Below are 20,880 nucleotides of genomic sequence, written 5' to 3'. Positions count from 1 at the left end.
GCAAGCACATAGACCACTGCCAGGGATTTATCCCCAGAAAGCAATCCAGCAGAAGCAACAATATGTTGCAGGAAAATGATCACAGCAAGGGATATCAGTAACAAAACAAAACAAAACAAAAAAACCCACAAAAAACTGGAAACAATGCATATATGTACAAGAGCTGAATCGTTTCATGAATTATTCCAGCATGGTGATTAAAAGAGATAGATCCAGCCCACCCATACCTACACCCTGGCAGGGTGGCCCTCTGCAGGAAGTGGTAAGTGGTTCATTCAGGGAAGGCTGGCAGCCCTGCCCTGAGGGGGTAGCTGTTTGGAGGCTGGGACAAAGGGATATGTGATGGTGACAGGTCACAAAGGATAGTAGGGATAAATGTGGTGGTGTGAGGAGATATAGGCAGAAGCCCTGGAGGCAGATGGGCAGTTGCCTTTGCTCCCTCTCTCGGGGACAGGATTTATGGCTGGCAGAGCTGTCCCGAATGAAGAGACCATGAGCAGTGAATGTATGTTACCTTATTACACGGCCCACGGCTACCGATCAACGGGGGTGTTTAGTACCTCCATGGGGAACCTGCAACAACAACTGTACAAGGGGGGAGAATATGATATATTCAAGTATGCACCAATGTTTGAGAGTGACTTCATCCAGATCAGCAAAAAGGGAGAGGTGACTGATGTGCACAACCGTGCCAGAATGGTGACCGTGGGCATCGCATCCACCAGCCCCATCCTCCCACTACCTGATGTCATGCTGCTGGCCCGACCAGTTAAGGCGTGTGAGGAGCACTCTGTACCTGACCGGATCATCAAGAGAAGGGGCCGCAAGGCCACAAAGAACTTAGAGCTCACCAGGCTGCTTCCTTTGAAGTTCGTCAAGATCTCGGTCCACAATCGAGACAAACAGCAATTGCGCGTGAAGCTTGCCACTGGCCGAACTTTTTATCTGCAGCTTTGTCCCTCTTCAGATGCCCGAGAAGATCTCTTTAGTTATTGGGAGAAACTTATTTACCTTCTGAGACCACCAGTGGAGAGTTACAGCAGTATTCCAACCCTTGACACTGGGGATGCAACCATCACATCGGGGTGTTTGACAGAGGATGATAGAAGCCTACTGGTAAGCAACTGCAGAGACTCAAAACATGGGGTCAGGTGATTTGGGAGAGCAGCTAAAAGTAGGCCCGAGGAAATCTTTGGTGCTCTCGGAGGCTCTCCTGAGGAATGACTTGCGTTTGAAAGGGCTCAGAACCACATGAACCAACACTAGGGAACTTAACAGGCTGGAGGGTCCGAGTGCTTCTCAAAAGTGTCCCGCACGTGAATTTCAGAAAGACCTTAGTTAGCTACCAGCTGCTCTCCTCTCTCCCTGGGTTGTAATCCCCTCTACAGCATCCTGTTTGTTCAGTCCTTCTCGAATCCTTACTGTCTCACCCTAGGTAGTTTTGTCCATTTGGGGACATTTTTAACAACTAGAAAATCCCTTCTTGCTTTGAGCCAAGATCTGTCTCCCATTACTGTCAGGCACTGATTTTTGGGTAAATGAGTTCAAACCATGAGAGCATACACACATGCACAATTGGTTGGTAGTCACTACAGTCTAAAATGTATGTATCCCTTGACCCAGCAATCTCCCTCCAAGGAATCTGTCCTGTAGAGATATGAGCACAAATGTGTAAAATTGAAGCATACAAGGCTGAGGAATTTTACTGGTGCTTGTCCCGGTACTGGAATTCTTCAAATAAAACTGAGTAACCACTTGACAGGGGTGGTGTAGACAGGATTCTTGCACCAAATGGTAGCTTGGTTTTGATTTCAAAGGTTCATCTAATTATGAGCCCTTGAATTGCTCAGCTCCAGGTCGAGAGAGGAGCAGACTGCTCTGGTCTTTGTTTTATCTCACCTGTTTTTCCTCCTCTTGGCACAGAGTGCAGTGACCCATGGAGAAGGCAATCAGAATGAGGTCAGGCTTCACAAGCTCCATGAGTTATCTGGAGCCACCTCGGCTGCTTATGCTGGGGGAGAGGGAATCCAACATGCCTTCCACTCTTCAGTCACGAACTTTCCAGGGCCTGCCAATAAAGGGGCAGCAGCAGGGGCAACAACTGGCCCCGTAGGAGGCACCACAGTTGCAGGGACGACAACGGGCTCTGCAGCAGGCACCACGATGGCAGGGGCAATGGCGGGCTCCACATCAGGCACTGCAGCAGCAGGGTTGACAACAACGGGCTCCGCAGCAGGCACCGCAGCAGCAGGGGCAACAGGCCCTACAGCAGGCACAGCAGTAACTGCAGCAAGAATGGCCTCCACCACAAAGTTTGCTGTAGCAGGGACAGCCGCAAGTCCTGCAGTGGGCTCGATGAGCATGGCAGCAACCAAGTCCACAGGACCAAGACAGGCAAATGCGACCCTGGCAGGAGCAGCTGCTAAGGGCCCAAGAGAAAGCGGGTCCATCAAGGCCATGGCGGCTGGCATGTCCTCAGAGGGTGCCAATGTGGTCTTGGTGAGGGCTGCAAGCACAACTTCAGTGGCTACTTCCAACACGTCAGCAGCGGCTACCACCCAAGGGAGCAGCGTGAGTGTGGTGATGGCAGGGACTACCAGGAAGTCCGCTGTAGGAAGCGTTGAAAGACCCCTCGTCTCAACCTTACAGAGTGAAGGCTATATGAGTGAACGGGATGGAAGCCAGAGAGCCTCCCATCCCAGGGCTGAAACCCAGGAGAAAAAGGAAAGAAGGGAAAAGGACAGACATGTCTCTAAGAACAGTTCCCGACACCACAGGACAGGTGAGAGTCGCCGCAAGACAGGGGGACATAAGTCAAGCCGAAAATCATCCTCCCACCGGTCTGTAGCCAGCCATGAAGCCATGAAAGATGACGAAAAAGAAAAAGGCCATAACCGTCGAAGGCGCAAAGGACACAGCTCCTCCTCTCACAAAAGTGTCAGCCACAGCCCCTCCAGGAAGGAGTCTAGGACGGCTCCCAAACTGGGGAAGAGCCTGTCGACAATTAGTTCGGCCTCTGTAAGTAAGAAATCTAGTAGGATTAGTACTTTCTTGAGGAGCTTCAAGGTCGGTTCAAAAGCCCAAGATAAAGAGATGGACATTGTGGCCAAGACTGTGGAGAGGTGCAACATAGAGACCACCGTGGAGAAAGCAGAGCAGGGCCAGGAGCTGATCTCTGGAACCCTGACGTCTGAGACCATGGAGACAATCATCTTTGAAGCCAAACCCGTTTAAATAGGAGCCAGAGCAGGAAGCTGCAACGGAGACCAGAGCTCAGGGAAGTATCCCTAGAGAGCCAATTCCAGCTCTCTTTGCAGTTCAAATAAATAATAAAGGAAGCCATACAACTCCAAAGAAATGCTCTGTTTGAATTTCTACATCCCCATAGCCTGTTAGTGACGTCACAGGGGGTTCTGTGATGTCAAATGTGAGGCAGCTTGAGACCTCAGCCTTCAGCCAAGCAGAACCCCAGAGCCCACTCGTGCTCCACAGAGCCAGGGTGCGCGCTCTGCTTGGCTGCAACCCCTTTCCTCCTTTGGTTGCTCAAGGCTATGGCTGCAAGTCACAGACTATGTGCCAGCTGGGAGGCACTGCCACCACCATCTCCCCATCCCCTTCTCCCTGAAGGTCCCTGAACTTGGACATTCAGTCTAGTCCATAGAGGAAGCAAAGACAGGGCTCATATCCCCTTGGGATAATCAGGGAAGGAAGGAAGGGCAGCAGCATTTGTAGGCCCTCAGGACAGGAAAGGCATCTAGATCAGAAATGGGCAGACCGCAGCCTGAGGGCAAATCTTGCTGGGCTCCCTGTCCAGTGGAACATAACCATGCCCGATTATTCACATAATGTCTCTGGCTGCTTTCACACTCGAATGACTGATCTGAGTAGTCGCAACAGGACTGCATGGCCCACAAAGTCTAAAACATTTACTGTGGGGCCCTTTACTGAAAGTTTCCCAACCCTTGATCCAATCTTAGCCATTCCACTTCTAGGTATACATGCTGGAGAAATTCCCACACTCTTTCCAGGAGACAACTTGGAGAATGTTTACAGGAAAACAATGTGTAACAGCATAGCCCTGGCAACAGCCCAAACGTTTATCAATCAAAAGAGCGGAGAGTATATCAGTGTGAACGAATAGCAGCTATACCTGTTAACATGGGTGAATCTCACGTTATTTTGAGTAGTAAAAGCAAGTCAGAAAAATACAGGATACAGGTTCATTTGTAGAACACTTGAAAAACAAGATCAACCAATATGTGTGGAGTACTTATTTGCCAAAAGCATAGCTTAACCAATGATAAAATTCAGGATAATGACTATCTGGGGAGTGCAAAGGAGGGAAATGTGATATGGGGCACACATAGGGGCTTCAGCAGAGGGGGAGTTTTTCTATTTCTTAAGCAAAGGAGTGTGTCCAGGGGAATTTATTAGTGCATCTCTTTTATTAGGATATTTGAAACCAGACATTTCAAGTCCCTGTCGACCAGGGGGCAGTTGTGATGTTATTGTCACTGCCTTAGAAATACCTTAATTTTAGTAGTGCTTTCCTTTCTATATGTGCACAAGAGTGTTACATGATGAACTAAGTCTGAAAAATCTCAGTAAACATGAAAGAAAACCTAAGGGATAGAAAGAATATTTAGAATAGAGGAAACATGGAAAACGTTTAGGTATATTGTTAGGAGACAATGGGATAATGAAAATACTGGGTACAAAATAGCTATGGAATTTTGTATATCTGTGGAAAGTCATTCCCCCCCTCTCCCAAAAGTCATTATACCACATTGGAAATGCGATTATAAATGAAAAAAAAAAAAACCACATACATTGTAAACAAAAATTACTTTGTTTTTCCAATAAAAAATTTTTTTTGTGGAAAAGTCATTAAATCCTTAACAACTTATGGTAAAAGTTGAATTAGAGAAAAATGACCCTGAGAACCATGTTTGTTCATAGGAGTCCAGACGGCAACTGCCCAGCCTTTTAATTCTTTGCTTATTATCCTCTGGGAAAATAGCATCTACCATGACAGAAGCTGGATTTCAAGCAAAACTTGAGAACCTCCTCCATGGGGCAGATGCTTCTGGTGGAGGTGGAGAAGGTGAGAAACAAGGGCCTCTGGGAGGAGTGGTGGCTTGCGAGTGCCAGGGCCAGCGCTTCTCGGGTTGCTCTGGTGGGCAGCTAGAGAATCTCAACTGTGATTTCCATTATTCAAACACCAACAGATGCTGGGGATTATCCTAGTGGCTGATTCTTGAAACAGCAGGAAGGGTAGAGGAACAGGGAAAGGAACTTCTCACATTTTGGAGCAGTCCCCTGGGAATATGAGGGATTGGAATATGAGGTGGAATATGAGGTAGAGGCGAGAGGAAAGGAGAACTCTTTTCAAAGTCTTTGACCTCTTTGAGCCTCCAATTTACAGCTGTGCTTGAGGCTGAATTATCCTAGCTAGAAACAGATTAATTTCATGATTCTGTTGGCCAAGGTCCTATCTTTTTTCCTTCTCCTAGTCTTACAACAGTTCCCGCTTCTAAGAGGGTTTCTTCAACATTAGCTTAGGTTACCACCGTGCGGGGTGTTAGCTGAGCAAACTGCAACTCACGAAAATGCCACTGAAGTGAAGTGGAGGTGGGGACTTGCCCACCACACCGTGCTCTGCCATGCACTTTCTCTGCATTTCCTCTTCTATCTTGACAGTTCATCAAGAGACACATGCATAAATACCTACATTTTTCAAAGCAACAGGCCTCTTCCTCCGGAGGGAGTTATCAATTGGGGCATCAAGGCAATATACTTAATCAGATAAAGACCAATAATTTTGACAGCAATATTCATCACCATGGTAGCAATTCTGCTGCTGTAAGTGCAAGGAGAGTATGAATGGTTGATTACTAACCAGTGTCCCAAGCTTAAACTCTGAGCTCCCTGGCTTACACACATGTACTCAAAGATGGCAAATAGGTCTTTTGCCAACAGCAAAATAGGATTGCTAATGGTGTTGCAGTGATGTAATGGCATCTTTCAGACACAGGAAATATGCTTAGGAAGAAGCAACACGCCTCAATATATGGAAGGCAGGCCATTGTGGCTGGCAGAGGAGGGTGGTGGGAGATATGCTGAGAGGGCAGCAAGGGACAAGCCAGACAGGGCTTTGAAGTCCACGTAAAAGATACTGTCCTCTGTCCTACAGTAATGGGAGGTCACCGAAAGATTTTAGGCAAGGGAATGACTTGTCCATATTTGCACTTTTAATAGGTCATTGTGGTTCCTGTATGGAGAATTATTTGGGGATGGGGTTAGCAATCTTGGACTTTATATCACTCCCTTCTCTGTGCCTCAGGATTTATAAAATGAGAAAATTGGAGGGGATACTCTTCTTTTCTCAGGTTACCCCTTCCTCTGGAGGAGATTTTTTTAAAATATTTTTTTTAATGGAGAAGTTGTGAGTTTACAAAACAATCATGCATAATGTGCCAAATTCTCATACATCACCCCTTCACCAATACCTTTCATTGTTGTGGAACATTTGTTTCAGTTTATTGAAGAACATTATCAAAACATTACTATTAGGCAGCGGACTTGGCCCAGTGGTTAGGGCGTCTGTCTACCACATGGGAGGACCGTAGTTCAAACCCCGGGCCTCCTTGACCCGTGTGGAGCTGGCCCATGTGCAGTGCTGATGCGCGCAATGAGTGCCATGCCACGCAGGGGTGTCCCCCGCATAGGGGAGCCCCACATGCAAGGAGTGCACCCCATAAGGAGAGCCGCCCAGTGCGAAAGAAAGTGCAGCCTGCCCAGGAATGGTGCCGCACACACAGAGAGCTGACACTACAAGATGACACAACAAAAAGAAACACAGATTCCCGCTGACAACAACAGAAGTGGGCAAAGAAGACGTAGCAAATAGACACAGAGAACAGACAACCAGGGTTGAGGGGGGGAGGGGAGAGAAATAAATAAATAAATAAATAAATCTTTTTAAAAATGTTGTTTTAAAAAATATATATTATTATTAACTACGGTCCATAGGTTACATTAGTTATATTTTTCCATACCTCCCTATTATTAACACCATACATTTGTTATAGTTCATGAGAGAACACTTTCATATTTGTACTGTTAACCACAGTTCATTACCTACCACATGGTTCACTGTGTTATACAGCCCTATGCCTTGTACAATCCATCCAAAGTGTACACTCAGTGGCTCTCACTTTTGTCACAGAGTTGTTCAGTCATTGCCCCAGTAAATTTTTAGGACATTTTCCTTAGTCTAAAAGAAAAAACCCCATAACCCCCTATTATTGATCTTTGACATTGATGCAAGAATATTACAATATTGCTGTTAACTATAGTCCATAAGATACTTAATTGCATTTTACCCATGCATCACCATGTTCTTACCATCTTAAAATAGTGTTTGTGGCAGTTCGAAATTATTTATGAATCCCCAAAAGAGAAAGACGCCCTTTGATTGTATTAGATCCAGCTAGATGTCCTTGTTTAAATTATCTGTTAAGATCAGGGCCTTGATTAGACCACGTCAGTAGAGTGCCACTCAGGTTGAGTCCCTGCCCCATTGGTGTGCTGATATAATCTGACACTCATTCAAAAAGACAGAGGAAGAGAGAGAGCACTGTCATGTTTGATCCTGGGGCGTGGGGGGAGAGATGGACCATTTGCCTGTTTTAGTTTGCAGCTGATATAGAAAGCCCGGAAAGACAAGCGCCCTATACCAAGAAAAAGAGGAAATCCAGGAAGGAGAGACCAGGCAGACATCAGCAACCACCTTGCTTCAACATGCAGCAACTGACTTTGGTGAGAAAGCAACCTTGAGTTGGACACTGTATGTCCCTGTAACTAAGCTTTAACCCCAAATAAATACTCTCTATAGCCAGTGGATTTCTGGTACTTTGCATAGGCACCCCTTTGGCTGACAAAAATACAGTGATCTCTATTTGTTCTAGTTCATAGAAGAACATTTTTGTATTTGTACTATTAATCACAATCCTCATCCACCATCTGGTTCTCTGTATTATTCAGTCCCTAGATTATTCTCTAGCTTTCTTTCAATTAACAAACCCCCGGACTATCCTTTTAGCCACAATCATATTTATAAATCAGCCATGTTAGTTATACTCATTATAATGTATCATCATCAGCTTTATCCATTTCCACACTGTCACAGTCAAGCTAATTAAAAATTCTATATACATTAAGCATCAGTACTTCTGCTCAGCTCTCATCCTATAACCTCAGTTCTCATCCTATATCCTAGTGCCCAATACTCTAGATTTTGACTCGATGTGCTTATTCTTCATATCTGTTTTCTGTTAGTGAGATCATTCAATTTTTATCCTTTGTGTCTGGCTTATTTCACTCAGCATAATGTCATCAAGGTTCATTCATGCTGTTATATGTGTCCCAATTTCATTTTTTCTTACAGCAGCATAGTATTTCATCAAATATATATACCACATTTTGTTTACCTATTCATCTGTTGATGAACACTTCTTTCCAGGCTCTGCTGCTCTGCTCTCTTCACAAGGTCAGCTGTAGACTATCAGGCTCATTCTCTTCCCAGAGCCTCTGCCATGTCTAATGGAGCCTTCTCTCTTTCCTCACATATCTCCTTCTCTGTGTATTTACTTCCCGGTTCTCCAGCATCAAAACTCCAACTCTCTCCTCTGCTGTGCAGTTTCTCTGTGAGTTGAATTAATCATAATTTAATCAAGTAAAAATGAAACCTCTGAATTTAATACAATTTAATATAGAGACCAGTTTATAAATACAATCTCATATCTAATTTTGGAATTCATAAACAATATCAAAACTGCTATAGCATGGAAATCAAACCATTATCAGATATGAGGTTTCCAAATATTTCCTCCCATTGAGTAGGCTGCCTTTCTTTTTCCATTTTTAAAATTATTATTGTTATTTAAATACATAGATCACACAAAATGTTACATTAAAAATATAAAAGGTTCCCATATACCCCACTCCCCACACCCCCCACTCCTCCCACATTGACAACTTATTTCATTAGTGTGGCATATTCATTACATTTGATGAGTACATTTTAGAGCACTGCTGCACAGCATGGATTATAGTTTACATTGTAGTTTACACTCTCTCTCAGTCCATTAAATGGGTTATGGCAGGATATATAATATCCTCCATCTGTGCCTGCAATGTCACTGAGGACAACTCCAAGTCCAGAAAATGTCCCAATATCACACCTCTTTTTCCCTCTCCCTGCTTTCAGCAACTCCTATGGCCACTGTCACCACATCAGTGATTTAATTTCTTCCATTGCTAGAGCCACAATAATTCTATAGTAGAATACTAGTAAGTCCACTCTAATCCATATTTTATTCCTCCATCCTGAGGATCCTGAGATGGGGATGTCCATTCTACCTCTAAATCGAAAGGAGGCTTAGATTCCACATGGCTGATGGATGGAATTCTCCTGCTTGTAGCTGTAGACTCTCTTGGTTCCCTGCTGTGGTGGTTAGCCATCCTCACCTCCCTGTTAGCTGACCTGGGTAAGTCCAATGAACTGGATTATAGATGTTGCAACTCTGCTGAGGCTCAGGGCCAGCTGGCACATGGACAGTTCAGAGATTCAAGTCTCCTGAGCATACACCATCCCCAGCGCCAACCACAGGTTCAGTAAAAGTGAAAGAAGAGGCATGCATAGAGAGGTCACATCTGAGTCCAACTCCATCACACTCGGAGCACAAATTCCAAAGTCGGGCCCACTGACAAGGCACTGAACTCCAGAGCCATCTGTAATGAGTGTAGGACCTGTGTGTCTCGGTAGCCCTCAGGAGCACCCCTACCTGGGGTTGTATCTACTTTGGCTGACTCTGAGATCCTGCTGAGATGTGCATAAGCATGACCCCTCTGATGACCTCCCAACTCATTTTGAAGTCTCTTAGCCATATAAACTCATTTGTCTTTACCATTCCCTCCCCTCACCCTTTTTTTTTTGAGCTACCAGGGCCAGGAATTGAACCTGGGACCTCTTATGTGGGATGCCGGAGCTCAAACACTGAGCCACATCAGTGCCCCCATTTCCCTCTTTTGTTCAAGGTTTTTTTCTAGTAGCATCACCAGCTGGGGCTTGGTAGCAATCCTGCGGCACCAGAGAGGCTCATCCCCAGGAGTCATGTCCCACACTGGGGGAGAAGTTAATGCATTTACATACTGACTTTGGCTTAGAGAGTGGCCACATTTGAGTAACATGGAGGTTCTCAGGAGGTAACTCATAAGCATAGTCATGAGTATCAAGGGCCCATCATTGGACCATCTTTCTTCACTGGGCTTTGCCCTTGTACTTGGGGGATTATTGCTGCTCCACTGGGGAGTGTGACAGAGTTTCCCCGAATGGGAACTCAGCACTCCCTCAGTTGTTGTGTGAAACTCTACCCACTATGTCAATACCCAATGAGCATATGAACATTTTTATAAACCCTATATGCATAGTAGGCTGCCTTTTCATCTTCTTGGCAAAGTCCTTGACTTTACCATCAGGTCCTGAAGATGTATTCCTACATTTTCTCCCAGAAGTTTTATGGCTCTTGCTTTATATTTAGATCTTTAATCCATTTTGAGTTAATTTTTGTATAAGGTATGAGATAGCAGCCCTCTTTATTTCTTTTAGATATGGATATCCAATTATCCCAGAACCATTTATTGAATAGACTGTTTTGCCCCAGCTGGGTGGGCTTGATAAGCTTGTCAAAAATCATTGGCCAGGGAAGCAGATGTGGCTCAACCAATTGGGTTCCTGTCTACCATATGGGAGGACCTGGGTTTGCTTCCCAGGGCCTCCTTGTGAAGGCAAGCTGGTCTGCACCCATGGAGAGCTGACAGCCCGCGCCTGTGGAGAGGTGATGGCCCATTCCCATGGACAGCTTGCACAGCAAGATGACGCAACAAAGGGAGACAAGAAGACATAGAAGAACGCACAGTGAGTGGACACAGGGAGCAGACAGTGAGCAAGTGGCATGGGGGTGGTGGTGAGGATAAATAAATAAAATAAATCTTTAAAAAAAAGGACTACTGGTTTAGTTAGGTTAGTAGTTTATTAAAAAAAAAAATCATTGACCATAGATGTGAGAGTCTGTTTCTGAACATTCAGTTTGGTTCCATTGGCCTAAATGTCTATGCTCATGGCAGTACCATGACTTAAAGTCCGGAAGTGAGAGTCTTCCAACTGACACAGCTCAACTTCTCCCTCTGTTTACTCCCCTCCAGTTTATGTCTTTCTTCTTCAACAGGTGCTGGTCCTAAGGGCACTCCTTAATAAACATTCTGCCCACTAAGCTCCATCTCAAAACATTTTATGGCCTCAGAACTGTAAGCTTTTACCCAAATAACTCCTCTTAATAAAAGCCAACATGTTTCTGGTACTTTTCATTGGCAGCCCTTTGGCAAACTAAGACAGAAATTGTTACTCAGACAGTGGGGTTGTGCTGTTTGCAATTACCAAAAATGTTGGAAAGGCTTTATAAATGGGTAAGGAGTATTTTTTGAAGAAATTATGAGATGCTTGATAGAAAAGGCCTAGATTGCTTTGAAGAGACTGGTGGTAAAAATAAGGACACTAAAGGTAGTTCAGATAAGACCTTAGATGGAAATGAGGAATATGTTATTAGAAACTGGAGGAGAGGTGATTTTTGTTTAAAAGTGGCAGAGAACTTGGCAAAATTGACTCCTAACGTTAGAATGAAAGGCAGAATTTGAAAATTATGACCTTAGACATTTAGCTGAGGAGATTTCCAAAGTAATTGTGGGAAATGTGGTGAAGTTTCTCCTTGCAGCTTATAGAAAAATGGGTGAGAAAAGAGATAAGCTGAGCACCTCAATTACTGGGCACAAAGAAACCAGAAATTGATGGTTCGGGAAATTCCAAGTTTCAGAAAACAAGGTCGCAGAGGATAGTGCCCTCTGTGAGGACTTAGCTAAACCTGGAATTTGGCAGCCATTTTCTTGCAAGTCAGGATTGGAAATGCAGTTATCTAGGAAGGACTTGTGGAAAGTCTTACTGTCTGATGACTTGGACCCCTGTGAACTGCATGTAAAACCAACAAACTGCAAAAAAATAACTTTCTGTTGTGTTAAGTGACCAAGTTTGTAGTACTTTGTTGTGGCTGTCCTAGGAAACTAATACAAACACAAACTACCAAAACAACCAATATTAGATAATTTGATTATCCCTATAGCTTTTAAGGAAATTGAATTTGTAATTTAAAAATTCTGAAAAAAAATTTTTTTCAGACACAGAAGATTTCACTGGAGGACTCTACATAATGCTTAATGAAGAATAAACACCAATTCTACACACTTTTACAGAATATACAGGAGGAGAGAGAACTTCCTATTCATTTTATAATGCTAGTATTATCCTGATCCCAAAACCAAAGTACCAAAAAAAAAAATTGAAACTACAGACCAATATCTCCTATTAATATACACAAAAATCCTTAATAAAATATTAAGAAATAGAATTCAGTAACATGCAAAAAGAATTATATACCATGACCAAGTACATTTATTCCAGAGATGCAAGGCAGATTCACCTTTCAAAAGTCAACTGATGCAATGCATCATATTAACCGGCTACAGAAGAAAAATTATATGATCATATCAATTGATGCAGAAAAGTATGAGATAAAATTCAACACCATTCATGATAAAAACTCTCAGAAAAACTGAAATAGTGGAAAACTTCCTCCACTTGATAAAAAGCATCTTTAAAAAACCTACAGCTAACATATATTTCGTGGTGAAAGACTGAATGCTTTCCCCCTAAGATCAGAATGAGGCAAAGATGACTGCTCTCACCACTCTTTTTCAACATAGGGTTAAAAGTTTCACGTTGTGCAATAAGACAATAAAAGGCATACAGATCAGAAAGCAAGAAGAAAAACTGTCCTTATTTGCTGAGAATATGATTATCTACATAGAAAATGCCAAGGAATATATACAAAATTTTCTAGAAATAAAAAGTGAACTCAGCAAGTCACAGGATAAAATTAACTATATTGTTATGTACCTACAATGAACACATGGACACCAAAATTAAAGCTATAACACCATTTATAATTGCTCAAAAAATGAAATACTTGTGTGTAAATCTACTTAAAGTTGTGTAGGACTTGTATACTAAAAATGACATAATGCTAATGAAAGAAATCAAAGAGGATATAAATAAATGGAGAGACATACAATGCTCATGGATTGAAAATATCAACATAATTAAACTGATATACAGATTTAACACAATTCCTATCAAAAACCCAGCAAGAGCTTTGGTAGATATAGAAAAGAATATTATAAAATTTATATGGAAAAGTAAAGGAATGGGAAAAGCTAAAACAATTTTGTAAAAGAAGAATAAAGTGGGGGAAATAGACTACCCAATTTCAAGACTTATTACATGTTACAGTAATCAATCAAAATGGCAATTTTGGAAGAGGGAGGGGAACATAGATTAATAGAACTGAACTGAGAGCCCAAAAATAGATCCACCCAAATACATCCAACAGATTCTTCACAAAAGTACAAAAGCAATTCAATGGAGGAAAGATAGCTATTTCAACAAATGGTCCTGGAGCAACTGGACACCCATAGGCAAGAAAATGAATCTTGACCTAGTCTCACACCTTATTAAAAAATTAACTAAAAATGGATCGCAGACTTAAATGTAAAATGTAAAACTAAAAATCTTTTAGAAAAAAAGATAGCAAATAATCTTTGGGGTGTAAGACTAAGTAAAGAGCTCTTAGATTTGATACCAAAACATGATCTAGGAAAGAAAAATGTAATGACTTGACCTTCATCAAAATTAAAAACTTCTTCTTTGAGAAAGACTCTGTTGAGGGGACAAAAAGACAAGCTACAAAATGGGGAGAAAATGTTTGTAAACCACACGTGATGGTTAATTTCATATGTCAGCTTAGCTAGGTTATGATATGCAGTTGCATGGTCAAGCAAACAACTGGGCCTGATTATTACTGTGAGGATATTTCATAGACTTAAATCATAGAGAGATGATTGCATCTATGACTGATTATATATATAATCAACAAAGGACATTGCCTTCAGCAATGAGAGAAATCACTTCATCTAATCAATTGGAGTCGTTAAAGTGAGAATTGAGGATTTTGGCAATCGGAAAGACTTTCTATCTTTACTTTTGCCAGCTAACTTCTGGGGAATTCACATCACCTTCTAGCCTGCCCTATGGAGGTTGGACTTGCCAATCCCCACTTCTGCATGAGCCAATTCCTATAATAAATCTCTACCAATCATCTAGCTTACATCTATCTACTATCTACCAGTCTGTCTTTTGGGCAAAAGACATGAAGAGAAATTTCAAAGAAGAGGATATACAGATGACAAAAAAAGAGGCACATGAAAAATGTTCAGCATCATTAGACATTAAGGAAATGTAAATTAAAAACCACAATGAGGGATCATTATGCACCTATCAAAATGGCTAAAAAAAATAGTGACAACACCAAATGCTGATAAGAAGCCTGAGACCCTGGACTCTTCATGCATTGCTGGTGGGAAAGTGAAGTTGTTTAGTTACTCTGGAGAAGAGACTGGCAGTTTCTTAACAACCTGAACATGAAACTATCATATGACTCAGCAATTACATTCCTGTACATTTATTGCAGAGAAATGAAGGTTTGTGTCCATGCAAAAACACATATGCAAATGTTTATAGTGGCTTTCTTCATAACAGCTCCAAACTGGAAACAGCTCAGATGTCCTTCAAGGATTGACTAGTCAAACATTTTGTGCTATGTGCACACCATGAAATACTAGTCAACAATAAAAAGGAATCAACTCTTGGCACATCCCCAGAGAATTACACTGCTTGAAAAAGCCAGTCCCAAAACTTTACATATCGTGTGGTTCCATTTATATAACATTCTCTAGAAATGGAGACCAGATTAGTGATTGCCATGGGTTAAGGATGGGATAGGGGCAGGAGAATAGTGGGCGTAGATATAGAAGGAGTGATCCTTGTGATGAGGGAACTTTTCTGTATCTTGAATATATCAATATCAATATACTATAATATTGTACAATATCACAACATATATATGTGTATGTGTATATGTATGTATATGTATATATACATATACACACACATATACATTTTTTGTTGTTGTTGTTAGACCAATAAAAAGAATTTATTGGGAAATGGAGGGAAAGAACAGAGCTTGCTAAGAAATGGGAGAGAAGGATGGAAATACGCACTGAGATTTGGTGTGGCCTCCTCTAGGCAGAGAGAGCAAGTCTTGGTTTGTATGGTCACCTTTTAAACTATTAATTATTCCTCATCTTGCTAATAATTAGGGGAAGGGCCCCAGCTGTTATTGGTTACTCCACCAATGGTGGGGGTCAAAGGTGAGGCCTGTTTGGAATATCCAGGGCCTTCCCTCGGGACCTCGAAGTTGAGGTCAAGGTCTCCGCAGGGTCTCTCGGTCATGTTATCTGTTGGCCATGTTGTCGGTTGGCCAGCTGCCTTCCCACTTTCACCATGCTAACCCACACCTCAACTCCCCCCCTCAGGCAATTCACATCCTTATTCCTTTTTTTTTTTTTAAAGATTTATTTTTTATTTCTCTCCCCTTCTTCCCCCGCCCCCAGTTGTCTGCGCTCTGTGTGTTCTTCTGTGTCTGCTTCTATCCTTATCAGCGGCACCGGGAATCTGTGTTTCTTTTTGTTGTGTCATCTTGCTGGGTCAGCTCTCCCTGTGTGTGGTGCCATTCCTGGGCAGGCTGCACTTTTTGGGTGTGGGGTGGCTCTCCTTACAGGGCATACTCCTTGTGCATGGGGCTCCCCGACACGGGGGTCACCCTGTGTGGCAAGGCACTTCTTGCATGCATCAGCACTGCGCATGGGCTAGTACACCCTTATTCTTAAGGGGGTTGAGGGGTGATGGTCATTCTTCTGTAGTTACTTCTTGCTGACTATCAATATATTTTTACAAGATGTTACCCTTGAGGCAAACTGAACAAGGATTTCTCTGTATTATTTCTTACAACTTCATTTGGATCTACAATTATCTCAAAAAGTTTAAAGAAAGTGGACTGGTTATGGAATAACAGAGCTTTTTCCTGATCCCCTGGGAAGAAAATTTTTTTTCTTTCCCTTACCATATGAGGTTCTTCAAATATTCTTTGAGATGTATGAGACTGCCATATCTAGTTTGCATATAATCAGTAATAAAAGCAAAGGAGAGGGAAGCAGTTGTGGCTCAACCGATAAGAGTGTCCGCCTACCATATGGAGGGTCCAAGGTTTCCATACCCAGGGCCTCCTGACCCGTGTGGTGAGCTGGCCCATGTGCCATGCTGCCGCGTGCAAGGAGTGCCGTACCATGCAGGGGTGTCCCTTGCATAGGGTTACCCCACGCTCAAGAGTGCACCCCGCAAGGAGAGTTGCCCTGCATGACAAAAGCGCAGCCTGCGCCAGGAGTGGCGCTACACACATGGAGAGCGGACGCAGCAAGATGACGCAAAAAAAACACAACAGTTTCCCAGTGCCACATGATAAGAATGCAAGTGTACACAGAAGAACACACAGCAAATAGACACAGAGAGCAAAACAATGGGGGTGGGGTGGGGCCAGAGGAGGGGGGAAAAAGAAATCTTTAAAAAAAAAAAGCCAAGGAGAGACTAATAAAGCCAATGTCAAGTGTAGAAGAAAACTTAAGATATACTGTGATTCAGTAATGTGGTGATTTAGAACTGTATGTACCCCAGTAAAACATGTTCTTAAACAATCCATTCCTGGGATGTGAACTCCGTGTAAATAGGACCTTTTGATGAGGTTACTTCAGTTAAGATGTGTCTCACCTAAATCAGGTTGGGGCTTAATCCTATTATTGGAGTCCTTTATAAGCAGAATGAAGTTCAGTCAGAAAGATAGAAAGCCACAGAAGGAACAGCTAGAGGGGTGAACATCAAAGGAACCTGGAAGAGAAGGGGGAGACCAAGAGAGGCCACCATGTGTCTTGCCATGTGACATGCCAAGGACCAAGGGCAGCCAGTTGCCAGCCCCAGAATGCCACAGTCTTCAAGCAGAAAGCATCAGCTTGATGATACCTTCATTTGGACTTTCTTTTAGACTCAAACTGTGAACAAATAAATTCCCATTGTTTAAGCTGAACCATTGCCTGCTATTTGCCCGAGCAGCTAAGGAAACAAAAACAAGTGGTTTTCAAACCTTTGATATAATGACTTTTTGTGTGTGAAATCTTACTTTGAACCTAATAAGCAAAATAGATGAAGGAGGAGGTGCTCTGGTTGAATGGGGGGCTAAGGTGAACAGCCAGAAGCACCAACAGTTTGGCTACCCCTTCACCTCAGTGGACACCTGGGAAGCAGGCTTGCCTGAAGCTCCCCTTTTACTGAGAGAATATGTGGCTTGCCCTGGTTACACATTAGGCTGGTTGAATTCAGCCCAGAGCTTTCTCTACTCTGTTCCACAGGACTAAATTGGAGGGGTCCTCACCCAAGTTAACACATGGAAGAAAAATTGGGATTCATATGTTGCAGATGAAGGAAAATAAAGAGACACAGGAAAGTACACTCAGAAAGAAGATCCTGTGTAAGACATCAACACAGGAGTTTCCATGAAGGAAATGGGCCCAGAATGGTCTAAACTCATAAAACCTTTTTTCCATCTTTTGGAGGCCCAGGGTTCTAAGCGAAGTTCATTTTGGACCTGAGCCAGGGTGGAGACAAGTGGGTAAAGACTTTTTCAGTTAACTGCAGAGAAGCAGCACCAGGCTTGCAATGGCTGGACCACTGCATCCAATAGTACCTAGCACAGCAGCTGGCATTTAGTGGGTGGGCAATAAATATTGGATAAATGAGTGAATTTATTAAAAATAAATGCATCACTGAATTCTAAAAACCTGTGTAAGAGTGTATTACTATCCATGTCTTCAGGAAAAATAATTCCAGTCTTTGAATGCTAGAGTTCTATGAAAGGACCACCTCTACTCTTTGAATGGTGGTATGTAGCAGTTTGATATAGTTATGAATTCCAAAAACAGATGTTGGTTTATGTTTGTAAACTGGTCTGTACCTGGCCATGAGTAAATTATGATTAGGGCTTTTACTGGGCCACAATAGTAGGGCATTGAGTCTCAGCCCCTTGGTGGGTGGGGACTCACAGATTAAAGGCATGGCAAAGGACAGAGTTGGAGATTTTGAAGTTGGAGTTTTGATTTGGAGTTTGATGCTGGAATCTTGAGCTAGAGCCCTGGGAAGTAAGCACACAGAGGAAAGAGAAGCAAGCCCTGGGAAGAGAGGACCTCAACCAGGAGAAGAACACAGAGGAATAGGGATGGCTCCATAGGCATGGCAGAAACCCTGGGAAGTGAATAAACAGGAAAAGAAAACAGAGGACATGAGCCCAGAGAGAAGCAAGACCTGGAAAGAGAGGAAGCCAGGAAGCCTGAACCCTGGCAGACATTGGCAGCCATCTTGCTCCAATACATGGAAATACACTTTGGTGAGGGAGGTAAATTATGCTTTATGGTCTGGCATCTGTAAGATCTTACTCCAAATAAATACCCTTTATAAAAACCAACCAACTTCTGGTATTTTGCATCAGCACCCCTTTGGCTGAGTAATACATGGTATATGAACCTGACACTGATCCTGTCTTTAGTTCACATTTTAATATTTTGTCCATCATGTATTTTTTGTCTTAATTTTGATTTTTAAAGTATGTTTATCTTGATTTCTGAGTTTTTCTCCTTTTCCCCTTTATTTTGCACCTGAGTGATTGCCTCACTGGCCTTATCCTAGCCCTGGTCCTCATGTGAAGCAATCCTGACAGCAGGCAGGCCATGTTTGTACACACTCACCATTCAGGAAGCATGGAAATATTTTCTTTCTTTTGCTTTTGTTTAATATCTATCTTTCAACAGAAATATATTCAGCACTGGCCATGTGCAAAATAGTGTTGGAAACTGTTGAAGCCGATGGCCCTAGAAATCAGGAACTTACTTATAGTCATGGAAATAAAGTGGCCTAATTATAAGTTAAAGTGGAGAAGTGCTGCAAGAAGTACAAAAAAGGGGCTAAGCATGGGTATAGAGGTAACTGTTATTTGGGTAAACTTGGGAAAACCTTTTGGAGAAGGTCACATTTGAGAGGGCCTTAACTGGATTGGACATAACCCAGATTCTTTTGAGGGTGTGTAGAAAATCAATCAAAAAACTATTAAAATGGGTAAGTTTTATGATGCTTCAATGAAGAGGTATGGCAAAGGCATGGGTATTATTTTTTGGGGGGGAAATTCCACAAAATAATGTAAATATACAGTTTAACTACAGTAACAGCTACAATAAATAATTCAAAAGTTCTTACCTGGTGGCAGATTTCACCCAGTGGTCAGGGTGTCCGTCTACCACATAGAAGGTCCACGGTTCAAACCCTGGGCCTCCTTGATCCTTGTGGAGCTGGCCCACGCACAGTGCTGATGCGCATAAGGAGTGCCATGCCATGCAGGGGTGTCCTCGTGTAGGGGAGCCTCACGTGCAGGGAGTCCGCCCCGTAAGGAGAGCCGCCCAGCAGAGCCATCCAGCACGAAAGAAAGTGCAGCCTGCCCAGGAATGGTGCTGCACACAGGGAGAGCTGACACAACAAGAGGATGCAACAAAAAGAAACACAGATTCCAGTGCCGCTGACAACAACAGAAGTGGACAAAGAAGACGCAGCAAAGAGACACAGAGAACAGACAACCGGGGTTGGGGGGGAAGGAGAGAGAAATTAATTAATTAATTAATTAATTAAAAAAGTTCTTACCTGCCTTTTTGTAGGATCTGATATACATTTTCAGTTCCTCAGTCTGCAAGAGATAACTGACAATGTCCTTCTGTAGACTCCCTATTTGGGGCACAAATCTCTTAGTAAAATTTAAACTGGGAATAGTTCCCAAGTGCCAGGGCTACTGCTGCCCTCTCCCAAATGCCAGGGCTACTGCTGCCCTCTGCTGTTGGGGATTGATGTAGCAGGCAAAGCAAACTAGGCAAATATTCTACCCATCTGCTGCGCATAAGTCTCTGCTGTTAGTGAAAAGGTCATTTATGACACTGAAATGACAAAGACAAAAATAAAACCATGGATAAGATTTGAAACTACTGAAGACTGCAGGAAACAGTGCATTAGAGATAACTCTCATTCAAAGTGCATCATTTAAACAATATACATGATAGGAAGGAGCAGGGGCTGGTGGTAAAAAAATTAATTTGCTAGCTTCCACTCCCTCTCTTTTGAAAAAAATTTTTAAATTTTATTTTATTTTTTTTATTTTTTACTCCTTCTCTTTGGATCTGTAAGCCAGAGAAACAATGTAATTGACTAACAAGAGCTCAGAGTTTATTATTTATGTAACTGTCTACCAATCAAAGAGGTGTTGAGACCCACAAAATAAGAGGTAAATGGTGCTGGAATTATTGGACTGCCACGTGAAAAAAATAATTTCAACCCTTCACATCATTTATAAAATTAACTTGAAAAGAATCATATTGATTTAACTGTAAAACTTAATATTGTAAAACTTCTTGAAGGAAATATAAGGGAAAAATCTTTATGAACTTGGGTTAGGCAAAGGTTCTTAGATAGGATATAAAAAGCCTGAACCTTAAAGGAAGACAATTAATAAATAGAACTCCTTTGGCATTAAAAAACTTCTGCTCTTTGGAAGACATTGTTAAGAAAATGAAAAGATTAGCCATAGATTGAGAGAAAATATTTACAAAATGCATATCTGACAAAGGACTTACATTCAGAATACATGTGTGTATGTATATATGTGTATGTGTATG

General features: G+C 42.4%; 1 protein-coding gene and 1 long non-coding RNA gene across 2 annotated transcripts; one reads left to right on the top strand and one right to left on the bottom strand.

Moving 5' to 3' along the window:
• Positions 1 to 417: 417 nt before the first annotated feature.
• Positions 418 to 3,336, top strand: LOC101444513 (Golgi-associated RAB2 interactor protein 3). Its single transcript, XM_058306331.2, has 2 exons — positions 418 to 1,116; positions 1,924 to 3,336. Exons 1-2 carry the CDS (start codon positions 460 to 462, stop codon positions 3,232 to 3,234), a joined length of 1,968 nt encoding a protein of 655 aa, XP_058162314.1. The 5' UTR covers positions 418 to 459; the 3' UTR covers positions 3,235 to 3,336.
• A 3,696-nt stretch (positions 3,337 to 7,032) lies between these two features.
• LOC131280214 (uncharacterized) lies at positions 7,033 to 19,708 on the bottom strand. The gene is made up of 3 exons (XR_009187765.2): positions 19,421 to 19,708; positions 8,493 to 8,706; positions 7,033 to 7,276 (listed from the first exon to the last, which is right to left on the bottom strand). It is a non-coding gene; the product is annotated as an uncharacterized lncRNA (long non-coding RNA).
• Positions 19,709 to 20,880: the final 1,172 nt, after the last annotated feature.

The sequence above is a fragment of the Dasypus novemcinctus genome, chromosome 2 (assembly GCF_030445035.2).
Source record: "Dasypus novemcinctus isolate mDasNov1 chromosome 2, mDasNov1.1.hap2, whole genome shotgun sequence".
In the NCBI taxonomy this organism is placed as follows: domain Eukaryota; kingdom Metazoa; phylum Chordata; class Mammalia; order Cingulata; family Dasypodidae; genus Dasypus; species Dasypus novemcinctus.
This window is presented reverse-complemented; position numbering and strand designations above follow the sequence as displayed.

Coding starts and splice junctions, on each gene's coding strand:
- LOC101444513 (XM_058306331.2), top strand. CDS start 460: ATGGCTGGCAGAGCTGTCCCGAATGAAGAGACCATGAGCAGTGAATGT. Junction 1,117..1,923: donor AGGATGATAGAAGCCTACTG/GTAAGCAACTGC, acceptor CTCTTGGCACAG/AGTGCAGTGACCCATGGAGA.